Consider the following 13535-nt stretch of genomic DNA (forward strand, 5'->3'; position numbering starts at 1 on the left):
ATAAATGTATATAATAAGCATTCAATGAATACGATTTCTCATTATCAATGCTAAAATAACACGGTGGCACCAATAGGTGCAAAATGCCCAGTATGGCTAAATTTGTTTTAGCCACTCTTATTTATTTTTCTTTCACCAATCTTTTAGTTCTCTATACTGATCAGCTATTGACAGCAAAGATTCTGTGGCATCCAGACAATCTTGAAGTTGTGTCCACTATATCAGAAGAAATACAAGGGAAACAATTACCTGAGGTGTGAGACTTAGAGCCTGGGGAAGTAGCATGAGAAAGGTAAGGCTGTCATTTAGTCACTGAAAAATCAGACATAGCCAAGTGAAGCAGCTGAATATTTTACAATTCAGAGAGGAGGTGTGAGGATTATGGGGCTACCACAGCCAAATTAAATGTGTAAAACAACTCCAGTAACAGAATCTGGATAGTGACTTTCACTCATTCATAAAATCAAGGAAGGCAAATAAGCTATCGAATGGGTTTACCTAGAACTACATAAGAAAAAATAAGACAAAAGAAAAATAAGATACAAGGATTTCTCAATTGTCTTTGCAAGTTCAATTGGAGGTAAGGAACTGGCATTACCAGAAAGCAAAGAACTTCTAGGGGTGGGACTGGGGAGAAAAAGCAAGAAAGTTACAAAGTACCCAACTCTCCCTACTATATGCCACTTGTATTATGTACGAGGTGATGTAGGGATGTATTACAGAGTTTAAGAACAAATATCTTTTCGGTCTTACAGCTTAAACTCGTGCCTGTCTGATGGTAGGCGCTAAAATATTTAAAGAAAATGCTGAATGAAAATGTCCCAGTCCTTAAAGATCTTATATTAGCTCTCTCCGCTTTAACGGAACAAACCACGGGAAGCCCTTACACATTGTTTTTAAAGCGAGCTAATCCGGACCTTATTTATATTTAAATCTTACTTCCTGCCAGGCTATTAAACAGCACTCAAACCCTTCGGTATTCACTTAGATTATCAGGGTTAGCGCTATGGGAGCATGAAAGAGAGCGGGAGATTTCTTAAATTCCTGAATCACACCTAAACAGCCTAAGAAAGAGTGCTGTCCAGTGTGTTCCAGCTTCTACGCTCTCTGATGTCTGGCCTCCCCTCTGTCTCTCGGCGACAGCGTTGGCCCCGGGAACAGCAACCCCGAAAAGAGCGCTAGGGCCCCAAGCGGGCCCGGACCCCGCCGAGCGCGCCCCCTCCACCCCGAGGGACCGGACAAGGAAGCGGCGGAAACTTCGGCCGAACACGCCGAGGCCAGAAGAGCCGACCCGGAACCGCCGGCCGGGTGAAGCACCCGCCTTCGGGGGAAGGGCCTCGAGTGCCGCGGCCCTGCTGTGGGCGTTACCTGTACAGGACATAGGTGGGCGAGTCCAGGCTCAGGAACCCGTCGTCCATAGGGGACGCCACCGCTTCTCCGGGTTCAGCCGCCATAGCTTCTTCCTGCTGCTGCTGGGGCGGCGGAGGGTGCGGCTGGGGCGGTGGCGGCTCCGGCTGACCGGACTCGCTGCCCTGCGCAGCCTCTCCGACCCCCTCAGTGGCCGCCATCTCGCCTCGGTCCGCAACGGAGGTGGTGGCGGCGGCGGCCCCGCCCCTGGGGGCCCCGCCCCTCGCTCCCTCCCCACACCCCCGCGGCGAACCACTTCCGGTTTTCTTGCTTCCTACCATAGAGATGCAGACCAGAGAGACCCGGGCGGCGCCCCAGCCCTGGAGGTGTGAGGTGGGCTCCTGGCCATACATGAGGAACGCCACTCTCCCTAAGGACTCCAGATTTCCCGCACGTCATCCCGTGTGTGGGCCTCTCCGAATGCTTGTAGTTGATACTTGGGAACGTGTTGGTTTTTAGATCCCGTCGCTATGGAGGTGGTTCTCTCTTCTCTGGGACAGTGTCTTAGAAGCAGTGCATAAGGGCAAGTGGCCCACAGCTGAAGACCCAGCTCCTCTCGCTCGCCCTGTCTAGGGAACTGGCCTCCAGTGCTCCATATTAACCTTTTAAGAGCCTTTATGTTTCTTGTGCACATTTTTCTTTTGGATGATGAGTTTATGCCTCAGAATTTAATACAGGGTTTTTGTCTTTCGAAATTAAAATCCTAATTATACAAATACTGTGTGTATGATATAGAAAAGGCAAACATACATTTAACAACTGTTTACTGACTACCTGTTATGTAGCTTGCTCACAGCAGTGTAAAATAAAGTCTCTGTAGTCACGAAGTTTACATTGTAATGAAGGGCAACAGAATATGTCACCCTAAAATATGTAGGTATTCAGGACATGCCATTCCAAAATATGCTGCTTTGGTATACTGATCAATTTTGAGGTGTAGGCACTTGAAAAACAGTAAATGAAGGAAGAAGCTTTATCTGAGCTCCCTTCATCTGCCTAAAGACAGATCCTCTGCAAGAAACTCAATTGTCATAAACCCCATTCCTGACAAAAATTGTCAAACTGTCCTATCTCCCATCCACTCTTCTAAGGGCCCATTCATCTTTCCTAAAAATTTATTCTCTGGAGAGGCCTACATTCCCACTTCCCTTTCCCTATTAAGATGGGATTTAAGCCTGAATTCTAAGCAACCTCAGTGAATTACTTTTTTCCTGCGTATCTTCCATGTGTATGTGAGGCATACATGTTAATAAATCTGTTTTTCTCTAATCTTTTATTGCAAGGGTCTTAGCCGAGAACTCAGAAGGGTGAGGGAGAATTATTTTTCGCTTAGTCAGGAAGGCTTTTCTGGGGGCTATTTGTTTTTATTTTTTTTATTATTATTATTAGAGACGGAGAGTGTGAATGCAGGGGTGGGAGGCAGGGAGGGGCAGAGAGAGAGAGCTGAGACTGGGTTTAACCCTTTCACATATATAGTTCCAGCTGATATGGTCAGTCTTATTCATGCCATTTTGTTTTGTGTTTTTTGTGTAATGTTTTCTTTTTCTTTCTTTCTGTGCTCCTTTTCAGCCCTGACCGAATTTTGTCTGTTCCTTCTTCTCTACTGGTTTGAACGTTATGCATCCATTTCTATTAATTTATTAATGAACATATTCAAACTTTTTTTTAAGAAAGGGAGGGGGGTGAAGGGCAGAGAGGCAGAGAATCTTAAGTAGTCTCCATGCCCAACGCGAAGCCCCATGTGGGGCTCCATCTCACAGCCCTGAGATCATGACCTGAGCCAAAATCAAGAGTAGGACGCTTAACCGACTGAGCCACCCACGTGCCCCTCTGGGGGCTGTTTGAGCAAAGACCTGAAAGAGGAAAATGCATGCCATGTAGCGCAGACAGGGAGTGCATACTTGGTGTGTTTTTGTGCAGCAAGGATGCCAATATCACTGAAATCCTGTGAATGAGGGGAAGGAATTGGTAGGTGATAAGGTTAAAGAAAAAGCCAGAGGCCATGGTAAGAATTTGAGGTGTGTGTGTGTGTGTGTGTGTGGTAATATAGTCATAACATATAATTTATCTTTTTAATAATTTTTAAGTGTACTGTTCAGTGGCATTAAGTACATTCACTTTGTTGTGCAACCATTACCACCATCCATCTCCAGAATTTTTCATCTTCCCAAACTGAAACTCTGTACCCATTAAATAACTCCCCATTCCCTCTGTTAAAAAGAAAACCACAGGGGCACCTGACTGGCTCAGTTGGTACAGCTTGCGACTTTTGATCTCAGGGTTGTGAGTTCGAGCCCCACATTGGGTGTACATAATGTGTACTTAAAAATAAAATCTTTAAAAAAAAAAAAAGGGAAAGAAAACCACAGGCCCCAAAAGGAATCACGTATGTTAAGAACCCCATGTCAGCAAGCCAAGACTTAATACCTAACCTAACTGAAGTTTTAGCCTCTTTTCCCACCCCCCCCCCCCCCCCCCCCCCCCCCCCCCCCAGCCAGGAACATAACCTTTGACTAGTCAACATGGAATTTACTTGTCAGCACTAAGAAATTCACTGAAAGAGCCCCTCTGTTCCCCTCAGGAGGGCAGCCATGCCTAAAATAATGGATTCTTTGCTAACTTCCTTTAATGCTCCTTTTCTACATTTAAAAACCTTTCCTTTTCTACAGCTTGACTGAGTTCCCCCTACTTGGTAGATGGGATGCTGCCCAATTCATGACTCAATTAATAAAGCCAATTAGATTTTTAAAATTTACTTGGTTGAATATTTGTCATTGAATACCTTTTCCTTTAGCCCCTACTAACCAGATTCTACTTTCTGTCTCTATGAATTTGACTACTTTAGGTACCCCTAAAGAAGTGGAATCATACAGTATTTGTCCTTTTGTAATTGGCTTATTTTGCTTCACATAATGTCCTCCAGGCTCCTCCATGTTGTAGCATGTGTCAGAATAGCCTTTTTAAAGGCTGAATAATATTCCATCGGTATGTATATAACACATTTTGTTATCCGTCCGTTAATGAACACCTGGGTAATTTCCACCTTTTGACTGTTATGAATAATGAAATATCTGTTAGAATCCCTGCATTCACTTCTTTTGGATGTAAACCCGGAAGTGGGACAAGTGCTTGATCATATGGTAATTCCATGTCTAATTTTTTGAGGAACTTTTCCCCTACCACCAGAGATTCTAATTTCACTGGTTTAGAGTGAGGCCTTGGCAGCAGTGTATTTTAAGAGCTCCCCCATGTAACTCTAACATGCAGCCCAGGTTGAGAATCTCTGCTGTAGGCAGTCCATGGTGCAGACTGCTACTTTGTCATCAGGTCTTCCGAGGATATTAAGGTGCCACAACTGCTGGGGAGACAGGCCTAGGCAGGGCTGATTAGCAACCAGTACGGTCATGTTAAATATGTAAATCAAGCAATCAAAAAAGATTCTTAATATATTACTTTTAAAAATATAAATAAATCACAATGTGTGTATAAATAAAACTACTTACCAAGTGATAGAAGTTGTAGTGCAAATTGTTCATCAATTTTTAACAGCTTTGTTGATAAATATTTATTTATTTATTTATTTTAAGATTTTTATTGATTTATTTGACAGAGAGAGACACAGCGAGAGAGGGAACACAAGCAGGGGGAGTGGGAGAAGGAGAAACAGCCTTCCCGCAGAGCAGGGAGCCCGATGTGGGGCTCGATCCCAGGGCCCTGGGATCATGACCTGAGCCGAAGGCAGACGCTTAACGACTGAGCCACCCAGGCGCCCCGATAAATATTTTAAATATCAAAAAATTTACCTCTTTCATGAGTATAATTCATCATCAATTAATTTTTTATTTTTAGGAATTACTGATATGAGGTTTTCATTGATATAGCTATTATTAACTACATGATGCTACTAATTTGATTGCACTCTTCCAGAGATTTCCCCAGAAGTTTGATAGTTATTAGGTGCCTAGGGGTTGTGTTAAATGCCTGAGATTTCAACTGCCCCCAGTGCTCTTTAGTCTTCATCATTTTCCCTCTCAGCTACAATCAGAAAGGATGATACCTTCAGGACATTGATTGCACTTCCGGAGCTGGTACCTGGAACCTCTGAGCTAGAGAGAGGAGGAGAATGGGGGTGGAGGGATAAGAGGGATAAAGTAGATGATAACTGATTAATCTTGGTTGCCAGAACTTGGAGCCTGTGTTTGTCTTTTGGCTGCTTTGCCCCACCACCAAGAAAGGACCACTTGTGGCTGCACCCAGCCTAGCCCAGAGATAGTCATGCAAGATAGAAAGGAAATGATGGAGTGGGGCCCAATTATTAAGGGAGCCCCAGGCACAAGTCTGTGGAAGGATATCCTGAAAGTGCTGAAAGAAAACATCTGCTAACATAGAGTTCTATATCCAGTAAAAGTAGTCTTCAGGAAGGCAAAATAAGAACATTTTCAAATAAACAAACACTAAATGGTTTGATGCTAGCACACCCTAAAAGGAAGGATCTTCTAAAGCATGTACTTTAGACAGAAGTAAAATATCCTCAGATGGAAAAATCAGAGATGCAGGAAGGAAAGAAGATCAAAGAAAATGGTTAAGTATGTGGGTAAACCTAAATGATAATTGATGATATAAAATCATAGTATTAATGTCTTCTGCAGTTTACAAATGTATGGAATTAAAATCCATGCAAGTAGTAGCATAAAAGTTGGTTAAGGGGTCAATAGACTCTCTTAAAGTCCTTATGTTTCCCAGGGGAAGGATAAATGTATTTGCTTCCTGCATCTCTGACTTTTCCATCTGACAGTTTGTCAATTTGTCAAACTAAAAAGTAAACAAATGGGGCACCTGGGTGGCTCAGTCGGTTAAGCCTCTGACTCTTGGTTTCAGCTCAGGTTGTGATCTCATGGGTCATGAGATGGAGCCCCATGTTGGACTTCCCGCTCAGTGGGGAGCCTGCTTGAGATTCTTTCCCTCTGTCCCTCCCCTAACAGACATTCTTGAACTCTCTCAAATAAATATTTAAAAAAAAATTTTTTTAAGAGCAAATAAGCAAACCACCATCTCATTGACAGGTTGATTGGGATTGTAATAAATCTATAGATCTATAGATCAATTTTGGGATAATGACAACTGTATTAAATCTCCAACCTTTGAACATGATATATCTTGGTTTATTTAGGTTTTTAGGTCTCTCATGAAGTTCTATTGCTTCTTTGAAAGTTTTATAATTTCTCTGTAATTTGTTGAATTTAGAGTTGTCTTTTCTGTTTCTGGTATACAGAAGAAGAATTACCTTTTATATCCTGTCACTTTACTAACTTCTATTATTTTAATAATTTAGCTGAAGCAATTAAGAATGTGATATTGGTACACAAATAGATGAATAAAATAATGAATACAGTAGGGAACCCACAAACAGATCGATGAATATATATGGATACTTGAGATTTGACAAAGCCTGCACTGCAAGGAGTGGGAAAAGGAGATTGTTCTGAATCATGGTGCTGGGACAGTTAGGCATCTATACAGAAAGAAAAAAAACAACAACCTGTATCCCTACTTCACACTATATAGACTTCAATGTGAGAGGCAAGAGATAAAGGCCTTAGATGACAAATAGAAGGAAATCTTCAGACTTTAGGGTCAGGAAAAATTTCTTAAACAATATATAACATCATAATAATATAAGAAAAAAGAATAAACCTGATTATGTTAAAACTAAGAACTTCATCTTCATCAAAATATACCATTAAGGGAGTAAAAGAAATCACAGAGGGCTTAAATCCAAAATAGGTATTGGAATCCAACAAATAAAAATACAGATAACCTTAAATAGAAAATTGATCTGAACCGATTCTGCACAAAAGAGCAAACCCAAATGTCAAATAAATATAAGACAAGGTGGTCAATCATATTAATAATCAGGAAAATGCAAATTTTTTAAAAAGATTTTATTTATTTATTTGACAGAGAGATAGAGAACACAAGTAGGCAGAGTGGCAGGCAGAGGGAGAGGGAGAAGTAGGCCTCCCCGCTGAGCAGGGAGTCCAATGCGGGACTTGATCCCAGGACTCTGGGATCATGACCTGAGCCAAAGGCAGACGCTTAACCGACTGAGCCACCCAGGCGCCTAGGAAAATGCAAATTTAAAACATTTTTATATATCACTATCCACCCACTAGACTGGAAAGAATGAAAAAATTCAACAATTCCAAATGACTAATTTGGAAAATAGTTTGGCATTATATAGGAAAGTTGAAGATACATATTCTTATAACCCAGTAATTCTATTCTTTGGTACATACCCCAAAGAAATGTGTACTCCCATGCATCAGAAGGCATGAACAATGTTAGCAACAACATTGTCTATAATAGCCACAAACTGGAAACAACCAAAATCCTCAGCAAGAATACAATGTGTATTGTTATAACTATGTCTTTATAGAAAATTACATAAAAACTATGCTGCATTAAAAACAATTTTCTGGAGGCGCCTGTCTGGCTCAGTCAGGAGAGCATGAGACTCTTGGTCTGGGGGTCATGAGTTCAAGCCCCACATTGGGTGTAGAGCTTACGTAAAAGAAAAACAAAAGTAAAAAATAATTTTCTGTGACTAAAGAAAGCTGTAACTCACCTTTCTATAAGGGCTTTGTGAAATTTTGAGAGAAGAAAGACAACTTCAGTTTTATCAAGGCATCTTGCTTCCGTCTGAACATTCTGGAAACAACTGTTAAAATATATTGCCAAATATAATCTGTAGGCTGGTTTCTTCCATAGAAACAGTTTTTAATGACTGCATGATACTTCTTTTAGATACTGTATGTAGTAATCATTTATCCATTGTTGGACATTTCACATTTATAATTTTTCACTGTTATATTTCATTCAATGACTATCTTCATATTAATAAACATGATCCAATAAGCATTCATTTTTGACCACTGTGGACCAGTTACTGTTCTCAACAGCAATGAAAAGAAATCAACAACAACACAAAAACCTCTGCTCTTATGGTACTTTCACTCTAGTGAGGCAGACAAAGAAGATAAACATGTAATATTAACTGAAGATTGATAGTGACAAATACTACTGAGACTAGGCAGGAAAGAGAGGTAGAAACTGTCAGCAGAAGTGGGTTACTACTGATGTTGATTGGGAAGCCCTCATTTTGTACGTGACATTTGAATACAGATTTGAGGGTGATAAAAGAGTGCATCAATGTAAATATCTGTAGACACTGAGGAAAGTGTTCATGATCTCGGAGGCAAGTGTGGGTGCAATGGAGTGATTCAAGGGTAGGGTACTAGGTGATGAGGTCAGAGAGTTAAGGCAGAGCAGATATAGGGCCTTGTAGAATTTTGGCTTTTACTCTCCAGTGAGATGGGAAGTCATTGGAGGATTTTGAGTAGTGGAGTGACATAATTTATGCTTCTACAGTCACTGTCTTCTGTGTTGAGAATGGATTGTCTTTCATCCATTCAAAATACAGTAGCATGGAAGGGCAAAGTAGAAGCAGGGAAGACCAGAGACAAGGGCTACTGCAGTAATCCAGGAAAGATAGTGACTTAGACTAGGGTGGGAATAGTGAAAGTGGTGAGATAGAGCCCAGCGTCCTGGGACAGAGTCCGGCGTGGGGCTCCCTGATCAGCGGGGAGTCTGCTTCTCCCTCTCCCACTGCCCCTCCCCCCACTTGTGCTCTCTCTCTAATAAATAAATAGAATCTTTAAAAGAAAATCAGCCAGAATAAGAAGATACACTACTTACAGAACAAACACAGATGATGGCAGATTCTTTTTTTTTTTTTTAAGATTTTATTTCTTTATTTGTTGGGGGGAGGGGGGAGAAGAGCACAAGCAGGGGGAGTGGCAAGCAGAGGGAGAAGCAGGCTCTCCACTGAGCAAGGAGCTGGATGATGCAGGACTTGATCCCAGGACCCTGTGATCATGACCTGAGCCAAAGGCGGACGTTTAATGACTGAGCTACCCAGGCATCCTGCATGACACCAGATTCTTACTGGAAGCTGCCGCAGGTAGCCTCTAAGACAGCCCCTAATAACCCAACCTTGCGTTTAGGCCCTTGTATAATCCCTTCCCTTTGAATGTGGGCTAGACCTCATGACTAGCTTCTTATGAATAATTATGGCAAAAGGATGGGATGGATGTCCCATCAGATTACAAAACTGTAGGGGCACCTGGGTGGCTCAGTTGGTTGAGCGGCTGCCTTCAGCTCAGGTCATGATCCCGGGATTTTGGGATTGAGCCCTGCCTTGGGAATCCCTGCTCAGCGGGGAGTCTGCTTCTTCCTTCTCCGTTTGTGCACTCTTGTGTGCGCATGCGCTCTCTCAAATAAATTTAAAAAAGAAAAAAAAAAGAAAGCTTGTAGATTATAAGACTATGACTTCCAACATGTTTACCTCCCTCCCCACACCTTTATAAGTCTGTCAGAGCCCTCATTCTGAGGAAGACAAACTGCCATGCTGTGAGCTGTGCTATGGAAAGGTACATGTGGCAAGAAACTAATGTCTCTGGCCAAGAGCAAACAAGACCTAAAGCCTGCTAACAGCTATGTGAGTAAACTGGAAAGTAGATTGTCCCCCAGTCCAGCTTTAAGATAACTAGAGCCCCAGCACATACCTGGACTGCAACCTTGTGAGAAACCTTGGCCAGAAGCCCCCACTAAACTGCACCTGCATTCCCGAACCACAGAAACTGTCAGATAATGTCTATTGTTTTATGCAGCCTTTAATAATTTGGGTTAATTTGTTATGTAGTAATTGGTAACTAACATAGAAAAATTGCAAGTAAAGTGGAACAATTCTTTAAACTGAAAAAAAAAAACCCATTGAAAATTTCATGAAAAAATGGCAGCAAGGTAGACTTCTTCAGATATACAAAAGCTGTAAGCATTAATCATCAGTAGCCTTTCAGTACAAGAAATGTTGATGGACATTTGTCAAGCAGAAGGAAATGATTTAAAACAGAATTTTGGGTCTACCCAAAAGAAAGGGGGACACCACAAATTTTAACTGTATTGGAAAATATAAAGACCCCTTTTTCTTATTATACAATCCTCTTTAAAAGATAATTTGCTGCTTAAAGCAAAAACAACAATGGATTGTGGACTTACAACAAATGTAGAATTAAAATGTAGTAGCATAATGGCTGGGAAGGAGGAAATGGAAGTATACTGTTGAAGGTTCTTATGCTACACTTGAAGGAGTGTAATATCACTTGAAATTAAACTGTGTTAAGAAGTATACTATAAATCCTAAAGCAGCCACTAACATAACACAAAAAATTACAACAATTAAGTCATCAAAGGAGATAAAATGGAATAAAAAATACTCAATTATTCCAAAAGAAGGCAGAAAAAGAAATGGAACAAAGAACAGACAGAACAAATAGAAGACAAACAGCAAGAAGGTAGATTGCAACCTAACCAAATAAATAATCATATTAAATGTAAATGGTTTAAACACACAATTAGAAAGCAGAGACTGTCAGGCTGGATATAAAAGGAAGACCCAGGGGTGTCTGCATGGCTCAGTGGGTTGAGTATCTGATTTTTGATTTTGACTCAAGTCATGATCTCAGGGTTGTGAGATCCAGCCCTGCAACAGGCTCTGCACTCAGCAGGAGTCTGCTTGAGATTCTCTCCCTCTCCCTCTGCCTCTGCCCCTCCCCCAGCTTGCAGGCTCTCTCTCTAAAATAAATCTTAAAAAAAAAAAAAGAAGACCCAACTATATGTTTTCTATAAGAAACTAAATATGAAGTCACAAGTAAGTTAAAAGTAGAAAGGTGATAAAAAGTACAAAAATTAAAAAGATATACTGGGGCACTTGGCTGGCTCAGTTGGTAAAACATGTGACTTTTGATCTCGGGTTGTGAGTTCAAGTCCCATATTGGGCATAGAGCTTACTTAAAAATATTTTTAAAACGATATATGTATTTTAAAGATTTTATTTATTTGAGAGAGAGAGAGAGAGAATGCATGGGGGGGGGAAGGGCAAAGGGAGAGGGAGAAGCAGATTCACCACTGGGCAAGGAGCCCAATGCAGGGCTTGATCCCAGGACCCTGGGATCATGACCTGAGCCACAGGCAGATGCTTAACTGACTGAGCCACCTAGGAGCTCCAAAAATATATATAATATTAACACTAATTAAGAGAAAGGTGGAATGTCTATAATAATAACAAAGTAAATTTGAGATCACAGAAAATTAGTAAAGATAACGAGGGTTATTTCATAATGAACAAACGGGTTGGTTAATTAAAAAAGACATAACAATCCAAAGTATTTATTTTCCTGATAACAGCATCAAAATAGATAAAGCAAAAACTGATAGAACTACAGAGACATATCCATAAATATAGTGGGATTTCAACACTTTTCCCTCAAAAACTCATACAAAAATAGACAGAAAAATCAGTTATGCTATAGAAGACTTGAAGAACACTCTCAACTAACCTTATCTAATCAACATTTCTAGAACATTCCACCCAACAGCAACAGAATACACATCCTTTTCAAGTGCACACAGAAAACTTACCAAGATAGACATTATTCTAGGTCATAAAACAAGTCCCAGTAAATTAAAAAAGATTCATGTCATATAAAGTATGTTCTCTAACCATGATGGAATTAAGTTAGAAATCACTAACAGAAAGATTCTTGGAAAACCTCAAATGTTTGGAAACTAAATAACACATTTTTAAATAACCCATGGGTCAAAGCTGAAATCAAAATAAACAGAAAATATTCTGAACTGGATGAAAAGTGAAACCATAGTATATAAAAATCTGTAGGATGCAGCTAAAGTAGTAGTGAGAAGGAAATTTTTAACACTGAAGACCTATATTAAGAAATGAGAAAGGTTTCAAACCAATAACCTCAGCTTCTACCTTGAGAAACTAGACAAAAGAGCAAATGAAAAACCAAAGTAAACTGAAGAAAGGATATAATAAAGATCAGAACAGAAATTAATGAAATAAAAACCAAAACAAAAAAAAATAGAGAAAATTAAGTAAACCAAAAGTTGGGCAAATGTATCTCTATGTGATAGCACAGAACAACTGGAAATCAAAATGGTAAAGCAATACCCTTTGTAACGGCATCAAAAATCAGGAAATATTTAGGATAAATCTGACAAGATACCAAAGACCGGTACATTGAAAACTACAAAACACTGATGAGAGAAATGAAAGAAGACCTAAATAAATGGATCAAAAACTCAATATAAAGATGTCAATTCTCCAAAACTGATGTATAGATTCAATGCAATCCCAGTCAAAATCTCAGCAGGCTTTGTTTTGTAGAAATTAATGAGCTGATTCTAAAATTCATATGGCAGGTAATGAAAAGAACCTAAATAGCCAAATCAACTTTGTAAAAGAAAAAAGATGGAGAGCTTATACTATGTGACTTCAACACTTCTTATAAATCTACAGTTATCAAGATAGGATATTACTGGTATCTAGATAAGAATGTAACAATAGAAATCCAGAAATAAAACTCACATATATTTAGACAATTGATTTCTTTTAAGATTTTATTTATTTGAGAGAGAACATGAGAGAGGGGTCAGAGAGAGAAGCAGATTCCCTGCTGAGAAGGGAGCCCGACGCGGGACTTGAACCTGGGACTCCAGGATCATGACCTGAGCCGAAGGCAGTTGCTTAACCAACCGAACCACCCAGGCACTCTAGACAATTGATCTCTAACAAAGGTGCAAAATGCAATTCAGTAGAGAAAGGATAGTCTTCCCAACAAATGGTCCTGAGCAGTTCTTTTAAGTTAATTAATTGGTTTTAAGATTTTTATTTATTTATTTGACAGAGAGAGACACAGTGAGAGAAGGAACACAAGCAGGGGGAGCGGGAGAGGGAGAAGCAGGCTTCCCGCGGAGCAAAGAGCCTGATGCAGGGCTCAATCCCAGGACCCTGGGATCATGACCTGAGCTGAAGGCAGATGCTTAACGACTGAGCCACCCAGGCGCCCCGGTCCTGAGCAGTTCTATATGCTTCTGCACCCCCTCCAAAGAGAGGGAACTTAAATCCATACATTGCACTTGCAGTGTATACAACAATTAAGTCAAAATGGATAATAAACATAACATGTAGTATCTAAAACTATGAAACT

The 13535-nt window shown here is 40.4% G+C and overlaps 1 protein-coding gene across 1 annotated transcript in view; it reads right to left on the reverse strand.

The window, feature by feature from the left end:
* The window catches only part of FNTA (farnesyltransferase, CAAX box, alpha), a 29144-nt gene extending 27516 nt beyond the window's left edge, over positions 1-1628 (reverse strand). Inside the window, exon 1 of the mRNA XM_032413298.1 lies at positions 1369-1628. Coding sequence (XP_032269189.1) covers positions 1369-1568 — 200 coding nt within the window. The 5' untranslated portion in view covers positions 1569-1628. The remainder of the gene's footprint in view (positions 1-1368) is intronic.
* Positions 1629-13535: the final 11907 nt, after the last annotated feature.

Source organism: Phoca vitulina, unplaced genomic scaffold (assembly GCF_004348235.1).
Source record: "Phoca vitulina isolate PV1807 unplaced genomic scaffold, GSC_HSeal_1.0 scaffold15, whole genome shotgun sequence".
NCBI classification, from domain to species: domain Eukaryota; kingdom Metazoa; phylum Chordata; class Mammalia; order Carnivora; family Phocidae; genus Phoca; species Phoca vitulina.